The sequence below is a fragment of the Pseudophryne corroboree genome, chromosome 7 (assembly GCF_028390025.1).
Source record: "Pseudophryne corroboree isolate aPseCor3 chromosome 7, aPseCor3.hap2, whole genome shotgun sequence".
NCBI lineage: Eukaryota > Metazoa > Chordata > Amphibia > Anura > Myobatrachidae > Pseudophryne > Pseudophryne corroboree.
In genome coordinates this window covers 60,038,200-60,053,675 of record NC_086450.1, presented here as the reverse complement: position 1 = coordinate 60,053,675, position 15,476 = coordinate 60,038,200, and the positions used below count along the sequence as shown (strand labels likewise).

The following is a 15,476-nucleotide window of genomic DNA, read 5'->3' as shown; positions in this document are numbered from 1 at the left end:
AGGAGCCAGAGCAAAAATCAGTATTCCAAGGAACGGGATTTTGTGTTGCATAAACTACATAGGACACAAGACATTGCTATATGTTTGCTCATAAACTTATGAGACCATTTGCAAGCTGTGCAACCTTAAAGGGAAAAATGGCGCTGTCTTACAGTGCAACATACATGTTCTCATAATCCCATTAATAATCATATTTTAGATTGAATATATTGTTCGTTAAATCCTTTAATTATTGTGAGGCTTCTTTTTTGATTATTCTTGTTCTGTCTCTGCAGGCGGAGGCGAGGTTGGCGGCAAAGCGTGCAGCACGGGCTGAAGCGCGGGAGATTCGTATGAAGGAGCTGGAGAGGCAGCAGAAGGAGGTAAGAACCCAGCAGGAACTCCACATAGTATTCATACGCCCGCCAACTGGTACTACATCCACCATAACGTTCTGCTTTTAGTGCTCAGGCCTGTTACGTTTTGGTCTCTGCACTCAGCCAGTGGTATATTTACGAAGTACAGTTGGACATACATGCAGAGATGAGATTGTTTGCGCGACGCTGTCACTAAGAATCGCTGGATCTGTCACTAGTTTGCCCACATGTAAGGACATATATGTCGTACAGGTCTGCTCAAGCTATAACGAAGGCATAGCAATGCAATCTCCATTGTCAGCTGGCTATTCTTTCCACGGAGCCTGATTTAAAATTCAAGCCGTACTGGTCAGGCTTTGGTCATGCAGACTGTGGAGTCTATTCATGAAGTGGTGAAAAGAGTGGAGAAGTGAGCCAGTGGAGAAGTTGCCCATGGCAACCAATCAGCTGCTCCGTACAATTGTATAGTATGCAAATTATAAATGTTACTTCAGTGCTGATTGGTTGCTATGTGCAACTTCTCCACTGGCTCACTTCTCCACTCTTTTCACTGCATCATGAATAGACTCCTGATTGCTTCTGGCCCTCGCACAGAGCAATTTTTCTTTAAACTTCTCAGCTGTACTGTTTGCTGCCATCAGCTTAGGATTGTCCTATCTGGGCATAGGGTGAGCAGTTTTATCTATCGTTTCATTTTGCGATACACATGCGCCCCCCCCCCCCCCCCCCCCTCCCCGATCATCTTTCAACCTGATCTTACCCATGTGTGGGCAGCTTGGGCAGATCCAATTATTTGGCAGTTGCAGATCACATGACATCCTCTTGGTGCCAATTTCGATCTTCCGTGCATCACTGAATGTGATCTGATAATTCGATTGAATCATTCTTGGCAATGCTGATCATTTTGAGGCCAGAAATCGCAGGAATAGTGGCCAGCTTGCTGACGTCGGAGGTGATGTTTGGCTGTCAAACTTTTTTGGTGCTAAATTTACTTCCTTGCAGGCTACTTAATCTGCAAACCAATGTGCTTCTCTGTGTAGCCATACTGAGACATCGTCGGTCAGGATCTGCCAGTGTCTGTTTGTTGCCTCTCGAGTCATTGTCGCAGCAATAGTGTCATCTTGTAGCGCCTGTTCTAATTCCTCTGTTACCCCAGGCATCTGTATACTACCTCCACTAGTTCATATGTAAAGCTGGAATGCCAAGGATTGCAAAACCAGGGCTGAATAATGTCTCTCTGAATTCTTTCGAGAGGTTTTGTCATCCCAAACAAGCATTTCTTTACTTATCTATAGCGTTCTACAGAGCTATATCTATCAGACAGCTTTATATAATGTTTCGATGTTTGTGCAAAACACCAAGCCAGCCTATACTACTAATTCCATTACTGTTGGGCACATTCAACTAAGGTGTTCTGCTTAAGATAATTTACTGAGTTGTACTGCTTTCTTTAACCTTTGGCCAAATACGTTTTAAGGCTGGGGGTACATGTCTGTGAGCAGGCTGGACTGGCCCACAGGGGTATAGGGGAAACCACCGGTGGGCCCTACTGCCTGGGGGCCCACCTCCTGCTCTAAGGATCAGGTTCCAGACTGTGCACTTGAATTATACATCATACATATGTTACCTTATACTGGACTATGGTGTATTTTCTACACATGGGCCCCTACCATTACATTCCTCCAGTGGGCCCTACATGCCCCAGTCCGACACTGTCTGTGTGCCACCTCTACCCTTAAAATAAAAAAAAATTAAAAAAAGGGCAGATGCTGGTACTTGAGGTACGACTCTGGTGGTGTCCTGCCTATGTTTCAGCCTTGTCTTTCGAAATACGCCATCGCTGCCATGTTTCCGATAATGACCTCAGCGCTGTGGTGCTGGTGACGTTTCTCTAAAGCTAGCTTAGAAACGGGCGTCGGCAGGACATTGTAGCTGGAAGGGGTCCAGGCTGTGCAGTGGGGGACTATGTAACACCCTTCACCCGTTACTCGTAGATACACCAGTTCATTCGGCCAGTTGGGGACTGCTGATTGCAGGCTAGGCCAGTTTATTTTGTGAAGTGTGGTCTTTTACCGCTTGTATGTTTACACAAGGATTATTAGTATTATCATTTATATAGTGCCGGCATAATCTGCAGCCCTTTGTTAGCATTGATTGTTTATTCTCTCACAACCCATCTCGGACAGATCAGCATTAATCCTTAGCAGAATCCTCTATAAGCCCGCAGGAGGAAGGGGGAGAGTCACCTGTCTGTGTTTATTTGCTGCCTTGAGATCAAGTACTGTTCTCCATTAGTGACATTACTGAAGTGCACAGACCTGCCTGGATGCTTATAGTACCACCTATGAGATGGGACTGCTGGTGTTCAGACAAGAACTTCCAGATTGGCCTACTCTGGCTTGTGAGTCTATGGAAGAGATTTATCAAACCTCCTTAAAGGGTGTTGAATTTGCCCAAAGACACCAATCCGCTTCTAGATAGAATTTTTCAAGTACATTCTGTAATAGGACAGGTAGAAGCTGATTTGACATCTCCACGTGTCCACTCTTTAGGACGTATGATACATTTCCCCTTTGTGTAGTTGCCCACTGAGGCACTTTGCAGCAGTTACATAAAGCTGCCCGTGTGTTGCTACTGGGTAGTCTAAATAATGTTCATGGTCCCGTTGGGGCAACAGGTGGTAAGAACACACTGGGGAAGAGGTACAGTAGTAAGTACACATTGGGGAATAGGTAGTAAGTACACATTATGGAATAGGTGGTAAGTACACATTGAGGAATGGGTGGTAAGTACACATTGAGGAATGGGTGGTAAGTACACATTGAGGAATGGGTGGTAAGTACACATTGAGGAACAGGTGGTAAGTACACATTGAGGAACAGGTGGTAAGTACACATTGAGGAATGGGTGGTAAGTACACATTGAGGAATAGGTGGTAAGTACACATTGGGGAACAGGTGGTAAGTACACATTGAGGAATAGGTGGTAAGTACACATTGAGGAATGGGTGGTAAGTGCACATTGGGGAATAGGTGGTAAGTACACATTGAGGAATAGGTGGTAAGAACACACTGGGGAAGAGGTACAGTAGTAAGTACACATTGGGGAATAGGTAGTAAGTACACATTATGGAATAGGTGGTAAGTACACATTGAGGAATGGGTGGTAAGTACACATTGAGGAATGGGTGGTAAGTACACATTGAGTAATGGGTGGTAAGTGCACATTGGGGAATAGGTGGTAAGTACACATTGAGGAATAGGTGGTAAGTATACATTGGGGAATAGATGGTAAATAACACGTTTGTAAGTTTTTAAAATGATCATTGTGCATACGTTCACTACACAATTGGAAATGGTCAGGTTGGCTCAGCTTCTGCTACTATGCCCCTGGCTCTGGTTGCATGTAACAGGAGGTGTCAGCGCAGGCGGTGTATCCTTTCTAAGATCACTTAGGCGGTGGTATCACACTATATTCTGGCTTTGTCACGTGCCCGCCTGACCTAAATTGTACTCTAGATGCTGCCAGTCACAATTGTGTGAGTCTGAGAGGCTGCACACACCTTCTGCCTCTGGCTTGTGTATATATAAATGTCTCCGGGCTTCTCTGTAAGGGATTTCAGAGACAGCAGGTCCCCGCAGGAGAAGGGTTACTGTTTATAACCACATCCGTTGTTTTTTTTTTTAAAACACCTCTTAAGCTTTGATGATAAATCTTCAGGAGTGTTTGCAGTTCTCAGTCCTGTATCTGAATGCTGACCCCGAGCTCTGCCATTCCTTCTGTTAGCTGTATCATTAGGAGCAACGTTTTCCTGAAAGAAAAAATTGCAAATATATTAATCTCCAAATGACAGACAGGTGCAGAACTTTGTGAGATGTACCCTAACTATATGACCTGTCAGATCCTGTGTACACATACAGCACCCTCTGCGTTTTCCTACCAGTTACGATTTATTGAGTTGCCTTTTATCTATTCTCTAATCCTGCTTTATATCTTTGCTTGCTTCTTTCTAACTACTGTCTCTGTCCTGTTTTCTCTTTCCATCTGCAGATATACCAGATTCAGAAGGTAATGTTTGTGTTATCCCCCCCGCATGATTGTGTGTGGTCAGCTGCCAGCCTATTCTTCTGTTTTATATCTGTGTTCTTGTACCTCATTTGTGGATTGAAAGCTCCTCTGGTTTCATATACTGCTGATACAGATGTGGCCCCTTACATCTTTGCTCCGTGCGCTTCAAGTCGCATTACACATAACGTGCCAGTGCCGTGTGACTCGGTAGCGCCAGTCGATTGTTTTTGCGTCTTTTTCCGAAAAAATGCGTCTAAGGTGCAAAGTAATGTAATATGACTCACAAGCAGCTTCTGCTGATTAAAATGCATACAAAATGCTATGCTACTGTGTTTTTTTTATGGTAAACTGTAACGTGGCATTTCGGATGCAGATAGAACTGCTGTTACACACACACACACACACACACACACACACACACACACACACACACACACACACACACACAATATAGGCATGCGGCATATCACTTTAATCAGCAGAGCTGCTTGTGCGTCATATTACATTACTTTGCATCTAAGACGCATTTTTTGCAAAAAATACACTCTGCGATACGTAATCCCGCCACGGCATGGCGTGACTTTAAGGGCTGTTTAGCGTGACTGCAGCAAGGGTATAAGAAGACGCATTTGTATGTTTACACATGCAGGGTCACCCAGCCTGTCTGTGACTGGACGTTGTTATGCTGGATTACATCTCCATGCATAGCCCTTATTAGATGTAACTATAAAGACTTCCGCTCTGCAGTTTTGTATTGTGTCTTGCAGATGGCAATTGGAATATTTGACATATTTGTGTCGGAGTGAACGGCCTCCGTGTTAGAGATGAGTGCAATTGACCTACTCTTCACTGTAATATTTGCCCTGTTCCACATTTGGCAGAAAGTTTTGCATTTATAGTTGCGCTGGGCTTGGCCTTATATGTCCCCAGTCCTATCACAAAAAATGCAAGAAATTCTCAATATAATAAAAAATTCCACGTGAAGGCTCATTCCATGGAATCGTTGCATCCGTTGTAAAACTAAACCAAATTGTGACTTTATAAATCTGAAACTATCGTGACCATTTTAACACTATAAAAATACTTTTTTTTATTACCAAATACAAGGCAGCAACTTTTTTTTTGTAACTGACACAACGTTTTCATGGAACGAGCCTGAACTGCAGTATGTCATAACTGTAAATGAGTACAATCATTTTATTCTTGCTTTTAATTTGATTTCTTCAAATTAAACACTGACGTGGTTCCGATAATATATATCATGTGACATCTGATAACTGATGAGCCAAAACACCAAAAACTCTGGTGTTTGATACAGTATATTCATCTCTTGATTTGTATCTCTCTGTTATTTCTTCTTCCTCCAGAAATATTATGGTTTGGATGCCAAGTGGGGTGACATTGAGCAATGGATGGTAGGCATTTCTCTAAATCTGGCCCCAAAATTATATTTGATAACTTATTTACTATGTATGCGGCTCTTAGGCCCAGATTTATACCCCTTTTCCACTAGCTCTTAGAAACACGGGTAAATGCGCGGGGCGCGCATTTACCTGTGTTTTTCCCTAGTGGAAAAGGGTCCCCCTGCAAATTCCCGGATCAAGTGATCCAGGAATCCTACCCAGTTAGCTTGCCGGGTTGAACACGTATTCAACCCGGTAAGCTGTGTAGTGTGAACGGGAGCCGTGTTGAGGCGACACGGCTCCCGTTCACAGTATATGGGAGGGCGGCGCTGGGAGATCATGTGATCTCCCAGCGCTGCTCCTGACGCGTCACTAGCAGCGTCACCAACCCGGCAATATGCCGGGTTGGTGAGCGCTGTGGGAAAGGGGACTGTAGCACGGGTCGCAGCCGTGTCAGGCGACACGGCTGTGACTCATGCTACAGATGGAAAAAGGGTATTATCAAGCTTTGGAGAGTGATAAATTACACGGTGATAATGTACCAACCATTCAGCTCCTAACTGCCATGTTACAGACTGTGGGGCAGATGTATTAAGCCTGGAGAAGGGATAGTGAAGGTGATAATGCACCAGCCAATCGGCTCATAACTGTCATTTTTCAAATCTGTAGTGATTTGGCTGCTACGTTATCACCTTCCGCTTATCACTACTCTATCACTTCTTTATCCCTTCTCCAGGTTAATACATCTGCCCATGTGTTTGAAAAATGGCAGTTAGGAGCTGATTGGTGGTACTTTGTCACCGTGCAATTTATCACTCTCCAAGGCTTGATAAATCTGGGCCTTAGTTTCAGACGTCGGTACTCTCTCTCCCTCTCCCGCTCCGTCTTGTGCTCCCATGTGAAGCGAGTGCCTGCACGGGGCTATTGCTCCTACATAGATGGAGTGATCAGGATAGATGAGAGAGATTGCATGTTTCTCCTCTTCATCACCACTCTCCCATGTAACTATGTGCATGTCAGTCTGTCCCCAAGCTTTCCTTCTATCTATAGTATCCTCTTCTCCTTGCTCTCAGCTGCTTCATGTGTCTCTCTTATTCCTGCCATGCATTTCCAGGAAGACAGTGAGCGATACTCACACAGGCCACGGAGGAATCTGCAGGTCAGTCTTTCCCCTGCACTGTTACGTCCGCTCTTCCAGTTTTCCTGAAAACCTGCTGATTTAATATAATAAAGTGATGCTTCTGTGTGCTCAGGCTGCACAATCCTATTTCCATCCTGTATGTTCCTCTGTAACCAAATCTTCATCAACATAACCAGTGTGGCCTCATAGACAAGGGTATTGGTTTAAATCGTTCTCAGGGGTGGTCTTCAGTATGCCGAATGTCGGGATCCCGGCGCACAGTATACCGGCACCAGAATCCCGACACCCGGTATACCGACATATATTCTCCCTCGTGAGGGTCCACGCCCCCCCTGGAGGGAAAATAAAATAGTGTGGCGCGCGTAGCGAGCCCGCAAGGGGCTAATTTGCGCTCATCACACTGTCGGTATGCCGGCGGTCGGGCTCCCGGCGCCGGTATGCTGGTCGCCGGCATACCATACTACACCTGTTCTCAGAACCTATTAAACTGGCTGTAATGGTGGAAAATCTGCCTAATCTGTCTAGTGCATTTGTAGGCAACGCCCAGCACGCCAGCTGCTGCGGAACTACACATCTCAGCATGCCCTGCCACAAGTATGCTGTTAAAGCATGGGTCTTCAACCTGCGGCCCTCCAGCTGCTGTGGAACTACACATCCCAGCATGCCGTGCCACAGTTTTGCTAATAAGGCGTGCTAAAACTGAGGCAGGGCATGCTGGGATGTGTAGTTCCACAGCAGCTGGAGGGCCGCAGGTTGAAGACCCATGTGTTGGAGCATGCTGGGATGTGTGGTTCCACAGCAGCTGGAGAGCCAGGCGTTGCCCACCCCTGGTCTAGTATGCTACGTTTTGGGCTATTGTAGTTACTTTGGCACATCCTTTTAGTATTTACTGCAGTGCAATTGGAACAATAATCTATATAAGAAACAAAAATGTTGGTCTCAGGTGATATAATGTAATATGCCATCTATTACACCTGAACCTGCCGTTAGGAATGGCCCGGTGCTTTGTAACTAAGCTACAGTATGTTCGTGCATGAGGTTCTTCCCTAGATTTCTCTCTGTATTCTGCTTATCATTTTTCTTGCTTCTTCTTCTTTTTCTTCCACCTTTTAAAGGCATCTGACGAAGACGACGTTATGTCTGTGACCAGCAGGAGCAGTCTTAGGGTCAGTAACCTCCAACAAAGCTTAGTACAATATGTTCTGCATGCATAGATTTCAGTCACCACGTGAGACACTGTAACTAGTCCTACTAGTTATCACTGTGCAAGAGATATTGTTTTACTGTCTATTCGTTATTCTTAGTCCTAAATCTGACACGTCAACGGCCCACTATTTTGCCTGGTGACGTCAGCGGCCGCCAAGGCGCACCCCGTGGCATTCTGCATTTAAGCGTTCACTTCCTACTTGAGGAGTAATTACAGAACCATTGTCCTTAAAGTTACAAGACGTACACTGAAATACATTTCCATTGTTTTGACTCTTCTTAAAAGAAAGACCTATTTAGTTGTTTCAAAAGACAATTCTCTACAAAGGAAAAGTGATGTAACAAAACAAAGTTTTATAATGTACTTAATACACCACATAAATGCTCATCTTTTATCTCCTCCCACGTAACTAAAAATGTGCGATCGTTACATGCCTAGAGTTTGTATAGAGAGCGGCGCTCAAGGCACCACAACGAAAGCCGTGCCCACCACACACTCAGCCCATCATACAGGCTGCTCACCTATTATTATGTAGGTTGCTGAAGTCAGGCTCCTGTTCCGTGTTGCCCCTGCATGCCCCCTGATCTTGCTGTGTACAGGTGTGTGTTCTATGTCGCTGGTCCACATACACCTCATTCCTTCCTTCTCTTTTTCCGACAGACCAATGGTTATGAGGACGAATTGCTTGGAGCAACTCAGTATAGGAAATCCAGCAGGGTCAGTGGAGAGCTCAAGATATGCATGTAGGAGCCACATACTAGAGCTGGGCTTGTGTCTGATTGCAAAGAGGACGGTGACGTTCCGAGTCAGCTGTGTGTTGGGGAAGCTTTATGTTTTATTATTCCCTTTAAGTTTAAACATTATTGTCATTATTTAAAGGGAAAGAATGATAGCCTCCTGAGTCCTAGGTTACGCGGCTCTATGCTGTGCCAGAAAATGTGAGTTGTGGCATTTTTCCTTCACCCCTAGAGCTCTACAGGCAGCGGAGAGACCTTCCAGTCCTCCCGGAGGCCTCCCAGGGACGAGGCAACGGTTGGTTCTGTGTTTGCCGTTAGTCTAGCCTGTGATTGGCACTTGTGCATGGGGACCATGCTTAACAACTCACTAACTTGTGACAACAATTAAAGGGGCATGTTCAATTATTCGTGGTGTTGGGACGCGATGCATTAATACTTCTGGCAGCCCAGCATTGCCCGTTTTACTTTGCACCCCTTTGGGCTTTCCATGTGCCACCTTTACGAGCGTTCCCATGCCGTTCCAACGTCACATGGCAGATAACTGAATTTGCCCCCAAAGTATTTTAATAATTCAACTGGTGGATGACTTAATTGCTTATCATTAATACTGTCTTTGGCTGAATTATTTTACAATGATATTCTGGATTCCTTATACGTATAATGACCTTTTCTAGTTATGAATGTGGAGCAGAGAGGCGCTATATAGTATTGGGTATGCACCGCGGGGGGGGGGGGAGAAGCCGCGTTACCAACTACAGTCTATGCACAGTGCGAGATGTCTGCTGAGAAATGTCTACATGACTCAGGGGTGGATGCAAATCCCTTAGCAACTGCACCTCTGTAAGCAGCGGAACTGGGATAATATGCTAGTTCTGCAGCAGCTGGGATTGGTACAGAGATGCCCTCCAGTAGTGTCTCTAATCTGTGGCTTATATACAAGGATCAACCATTGGTCGCACCAGCGAACATTTCAGCAGCCCCTCTTACCTCCCATAACTGCTCACTGACTGTCATTCACTATGCAGAACCGGTCTTGCAATGTCGCTTGCAGCCCCCGTCCCCTGCAGAATGATTGACATGATTGACTGGCACCATTCTTCAAAGTGGGAGCATGTCGGCCCCGTTTATAAGGCATGACAGGTCCATGGTTTGCGTCGTTGAACGCAGCCGCCTTGGACCTGGGTGTCTGTATCCGATGGCCAGTCTGAGTAAGCTGCAGCTTATGCAGGCTGGCCGGTGCCTGTAGACAATGCACATCGTAACCGATGGTTGCTATGGTGATCAGAGGCTGCATCCTCAGTTGCAACACTCTGATCTTCGTTAATGCTAACAGGAGACACCCATCTTCTACAAACGCCTCCTGCTGCATTACAGTTTCAATGACACGGAATTGCACAGCCGCTTCCTTGCAGCTCTGCAAATTCCTTACAATCATGAATCAGGCCCTATGTGTAGAATGAGACACAAGGCGGTGTAGCTCATTCATTTCTGGCAGAAGCTACCGATCCCTAGTTGTATTAAAGATCTGTATTTTATTTCCGATTTATTCCATGTTTTGCGTAATCGTAGTGCTCACATATGTCCAGTCTTTCAGTCAGGTCTGGTATGTTAGGTAGATTAGACTTAGGTCAACAGTGTCTAGGTTGACCACTATTGGTCGGCAGTCGGTCGACATGCTTTCTAGGTCGACAGGGACTCTAGGTAGACATGTACTAGGTCAACATTAGTTTTTTTCCTTTTTTTTTGTGGTGTCGTTTTCTCCGTACAGTGACCGGGAACCCCAATTAGTGCACAGTGTTCGCTCGCCATGCTTCGGGCAAGGTTACCATTCCCAATTGTAGTCCACGTGGATCGTAAAGTATGAAAAAGTAAAAAAAATGACAAACTCACGGAGGAAAGAGACGTAGTGGTGACATCATCGCCGAACGCCTAGCAACAAGCGCTCACGGACACCGCTACAGGAGGGAACCAAAGCCGGGACACCATCAGTGAGCCACGGTCAGCGGCTCACGGAAGGTAGGGTTAGCAGGGACAGACAGGATCTGGACTTCAGTTGGAAATTAAAGTACAACAAATATCCGGACCAATAAACGGAACCCCCCCCAGCACTCATGAAAACATTATATTCCTCCAAAATCTACATAAAAGAGCTGTATACATTTAAACTAACAAATTTTATTTTTACAGGTATGAGCATTCAATAAGTAACATTAGCGCTTCTTTTTTAGAAATTTATGTTGACCATTTGTCATGTCGACCTAGAGTCCCTGTCGACCTAGAAACCATGTCGACCAATAGTGTCGACCTATACAGTGTCGGCCTACTTACTATCTACCTAAAGACCGGATCCCCTTTCAGTCTGTCCCCAGAGCAGCATGAGATAACAATGTGTGTCTCTTGTACATAACAATATGAAGGGTTCATCCTATTTATACAGATACTTCTGCAATTGCTTAAATTAAGAATTGGGCAGGGAACTGTCAAGTTTATTTTTATCAAAGGAAGCGTGAGTGGTAGGGCGGTCAGTGCATGAAATCACTGGTCAGCTGCAATAAATATGTCAGAAGACGCACCCATGTGGCTATGTGCATCTGGCGGACAGTTCCTGCGTCTGCATGAGAAGATGAGCGCCAGTACTACACCAGCAAAGTCTGACACCGAGATTATTGATCCTATAGTAAATGGAATGTTTACATTTGTGACTCTTAAGGAAATGTAATGGATTTTCTCATCTTCACGTGTACAGGGCCTTATTCAGGTTTGTTAGCAAACCAAAAAAGTTAGCTATTGGGCAAAACCATATTGCACTGCACGTGGGGCAGATGTAACATGTGCAGAGAGAGTTAGATGTAGATGGGGTGTGTTCAAACTGAAATCTAAACTGCAGTGTGGAAATTAAGCAGCCAGTATTTACCCTGCACAGAAACAATATAACCCACCCAAATCTAACTCTCTCTGCACATGTTACATCTGCCCCACCTGCAGTGCAACATGATTTTGTCCAATTGCTAACTTTTTTAGTTGGCATCATGAAAGGACCGGAATTGGGGTATTCCCCATGTGATGAGTGAAACCTATTGGATATTTTTTTTTCTTGTCATTATTCATGGTGAAGATTATAGCTTCACATTATCCATTTTGCTATCAGACCTTGTCACGTAAAGTGTAATTTACAGTGTATCCAGGAATCCATGTGCAGTGCAGGGGATGTCCCTGTGACTTGCAGATGAAAGGTTATCATGTGTGTGTGTGCTCTTGGCTTTGAACAACTTCGGTCTTTCATGCATGTTTCCTGTCTCCCTGTATGCAGAGCGCTTATTACTCTGACCTTAACGTGGCCACGTCCAAGGCTCAACCGCAGTCTGTGCACAATGGAAGTCGGGTCTGTTGCTTTCTCTACCTTTCCTCTCTGCTTTCCTGTTGGGTTGTATACACAATGTGTACCGTATACACATACAGTAGAGCACCCCCTGTGTATACTACGTACAACATTGCTTATGCTGATTGTAGCGGTGTATTAGAAGCCTGTGAAGGTGTGTGCACGAGTCTGCAAGTGCATGAAACAAAAATAAAAATCCCCAAATGTCCTGCTTTAATTATTTGAAATGTTGTTCGGTTCTAGGCCTGATTAAGTTGCATGTCTGATTAACTTTTACATTGATATACAGATGTAGCGTAATAGACGTGGTCTGAGCAGATAGAACAGTCACACCCTGAAAGAAAAAAACAATCTCTGCTAAATAGTGGTGATCTGCAAATGATTGACAGTTACCTCTTCTTCTTATTCCGGATACTGCACTGTATGATAGAAAAATAACTAGATGTTCCCTTTGTAGAGGATACGAAATGCACTTTGGAACGCATCAGGGCTTATTATTATTACCAGTTATTTATGGGTGGTCTTCAGTATGCCGACTGTCGGGATTCCGGCGCCAGTATACTGTGTGCCGGAATCCCGACAGCCGGCATACCAACACTTTTTCTCCCTCGTGGGGGTCCACGACCCCCCTGGAGGGAGAATAAAATAGCATGGCGCGCTTAGGGGGTGCTCTACTGTCCACGACCCCCCTGGAGGTAGAATAAAATAGCGCGGCGCAAGGGGCTCATTTGCGCTCGCCACGCTGTCGGTATGCCGGCGGTCGGGCTCCCGGCGCCGGTATACCATACTACACCCATTATTTATATAGCGCACACATATTCCGCTGCGCTTTACAGAGAATATTTTGGCCATTCACATCAGTCCCTGCCCCAGTGGAGCTTACAATCTATATTCCCTACCACACTACCACATGTACACACACACACACACACACACACACACACACACACACACACACACACACACACACTAGGGTTAATTTTTGTTGAGAGCCAGTATATTTTTAAATTGTGGGAGTAAACCCACACAAGTACAGGGAGAATATACAAACTCCACACAGGGCCATCGTGGGAATCGAACCCATGACCTCAGTGCTGTGAGGCAGTAATGCTAACCATTACACCATCCGTACTTGTCCCATTCATTTTGGTTGTAGGACCGAGGAAACAAAAAGACCTCTGGAGTGGTAGCTTGGCCGTTCCCGGGGCTTTATCTCTGAAGCGGCGGCTTTGGAGGTGAAAATGTAAAATAGCACTCAGTCATTGTAAAGCGCGCTGGGCTTTACACTGGCTGCGAGTGCCATTTTAAATGTTCACTTTCAACACGCCCGGAAGTCTGCCGCTTTGTAAATAAAGCCCCTGGTGTTCATAGTATAATGAACAGGTGACCCCTGCTCACAATCCAAAACTGTTAAAAAATATTAATAAAATGAAAAAGTAAAAAATTAACATCCTCACAATTTGCAAAAATATATTTTTTTGTTCTTTTCCTTTGTCTTTTTCATTTATTTTTATGTTCTTTTTTTTTTTTTTCCTTTTTCTACTATTTTTTTTTTCTTCTCCTTTTTCTACTATTTTTTTTTTTCTTCCGCAATATTTCTAGTCTAGATTAGCTCCAGTCACTTATACTTTTTGGGGACTTTCTCAAAGAATCAAAACACTTCAGGCATTGTTCTTGGGTAGTGCCCCATACAGAATTGCATAGTAGCCTACTAAAATGGTTCTAAATGATTAATATAAGATGTGTAGGACCAAGAAAACCTACTTGATACTAACATGGACAGACTTGTGCCATTGTTTTCATGTGGTTGGACTTGAAATTGCATTTTATTAATATTAAATCTGTCTTATTTCTTGGTCTGTCCTAACACACATGGTAAAAAAAGAGAATTATCCCCCTTCCTGGAAAACAAATTTTTATAAAAATCTTTAGTGAGTGACAGTTACCTCCGCTCAGACTATAACTACTGATGTATTCATTTGCATAGGATGCCATTTGATTCACAAAGCACACACATGCTGCATGCTTGTTATCAGAGCCGGCCTTTGGCATAGGTAAACTAGACAAATGCCTAGGGCATTTGGAGTGCCTAGGGGCACAAGCAGATTTTGCTGATTAAAATATGTGCCATGCCTATATTTTGTGTGTGACTGCGGCTGTATCTGCATACCAAATGCTGTGTTACAGTGTATACCTGGAAATCACTGTAATCTAGCATTTCGTATGCACACAGAATATAGGCATGCTAATTATCATTTTAATCAACAGAAGCTGCTTGTGTCCTAGTCACATAGCTATGAAAATAAGATGCATTTTTTGCAATAAAAAGGCGCCTAACGTTAGCCCTTCCCAAAAGAACACGCCCCTTTTTTGGGCTGCGCGCAGAATGTGCACACTGTTCCTATTTTAAATATAGGGGGTAGGAGCACCAAAATGAGGTCTGCTATGACTGAGGGGTGATGGTGCTGGGAAAGGGGTACAGGGTCAGAGGAGGAACTAGCGGCGGTGCTAGGGGGCACCAGCCATAATCTTGCCTAGGGCATCATATTGATTAGGGCCGGCTCTGCATGTTATACTGTACATATGGCATGCATAGTACAGTACATATGGCATGCAACCCAAATAGGGTTTGAGGCAACAATATAGTTTAAAAAGGGGTAGACTAGATGGGCCATGTGGTTCTTATGTTATGGCAAATTCTATGTATCAAAGTGCCATGTGTTGTCAGTCAAATGTATTGCAGGGAATTTCAGTACTAAAGAATTTCTATTTAAACAGAACACAATACTTTAATAACCCAGTATGTGGAGACATTTTTAACGAATGCAGCATCTGTATATCCATAGTTCCCAGTGCTGCATAAACCTGCTCTTATGTGTAGTATAGTGTGACCACTTACGTTTAGATTGGGTCAGCAGTTGAAGCGCAGCCTCTCTATCTGCAGCATAAAGAACACACTGTTTGCTTCTCTTTGCCTTAAACTTTCATTCTCTCTTCTTGCAGCCGTCACTATTAAATTGCAACTCCTTACCTTCCAGATCCCAGCGGGTGGGTTATCTGTCAATCTACTTTAAATCCTGTCTTTTTTTTATTTATTATTATTATTATTATTTTATTTTTTTTAATCTTTTATCTGTTTAGCTCTCTTTTATGATTTAATTTACTCCAGCTGACTCTCTTCTGTC

General features: G+C 44.2%; 1 protein-coding gene across 22 annotated transcripts in view; it reads left to right on the top strand.

The window, feature by feature from the left end:
* Window positions 1–15,476, top strand: part of LRRFIP1 (LRR binding FLII interacting protein 1) — a 276,900-nt gene that overhangs the window by 176,079 nt on the left and 85,345 nt on the right. For 9 of the 22 annotated variants that reach the window (XM_063933201.1, XM_063933191.1, XM_063933181.1 and 6 more), the window contains 9 exons: window positions 276–362; window positions 4,407–4,424; window positions 5,792–5,839; window positions 6,942–6,986; window positions 8,084–8,134; window positions 8,836–8,892; window positions 9,145–9,207; window positions 12,223–12,294; window positions 15,295–15,339. In XM_063933201.1, coding sequence (XP_063789271.1) covers window positions 276–362; window positions 4,407–4,424; window positions 5,792–5,839; window positions 6,942–6,986; window positions 8,084–8,134; window positions 8,836–8,892; window positions 9,145–9,207; window positions 12,223–12,294; window positions 15,295–15,339 — 486 coding nt within the window. The remainder of the gene's footprint in view (window positions 1–275; window positions 363–4,406; window positions 4,425–5,791; window positions 5,840–6,941; window positions 6,987–8,083; window positions 8,135–8,835; window positions 8,893–9,144; window positions 9,208–12,222; window positions 12,295–15,294; window positions 15,340–15,476) is intronic. The other 13 variants (XM_063933184.1, XM_063933185.1, XM_063933186.1 and 10 more) reach the window with 13 other exon arrangements.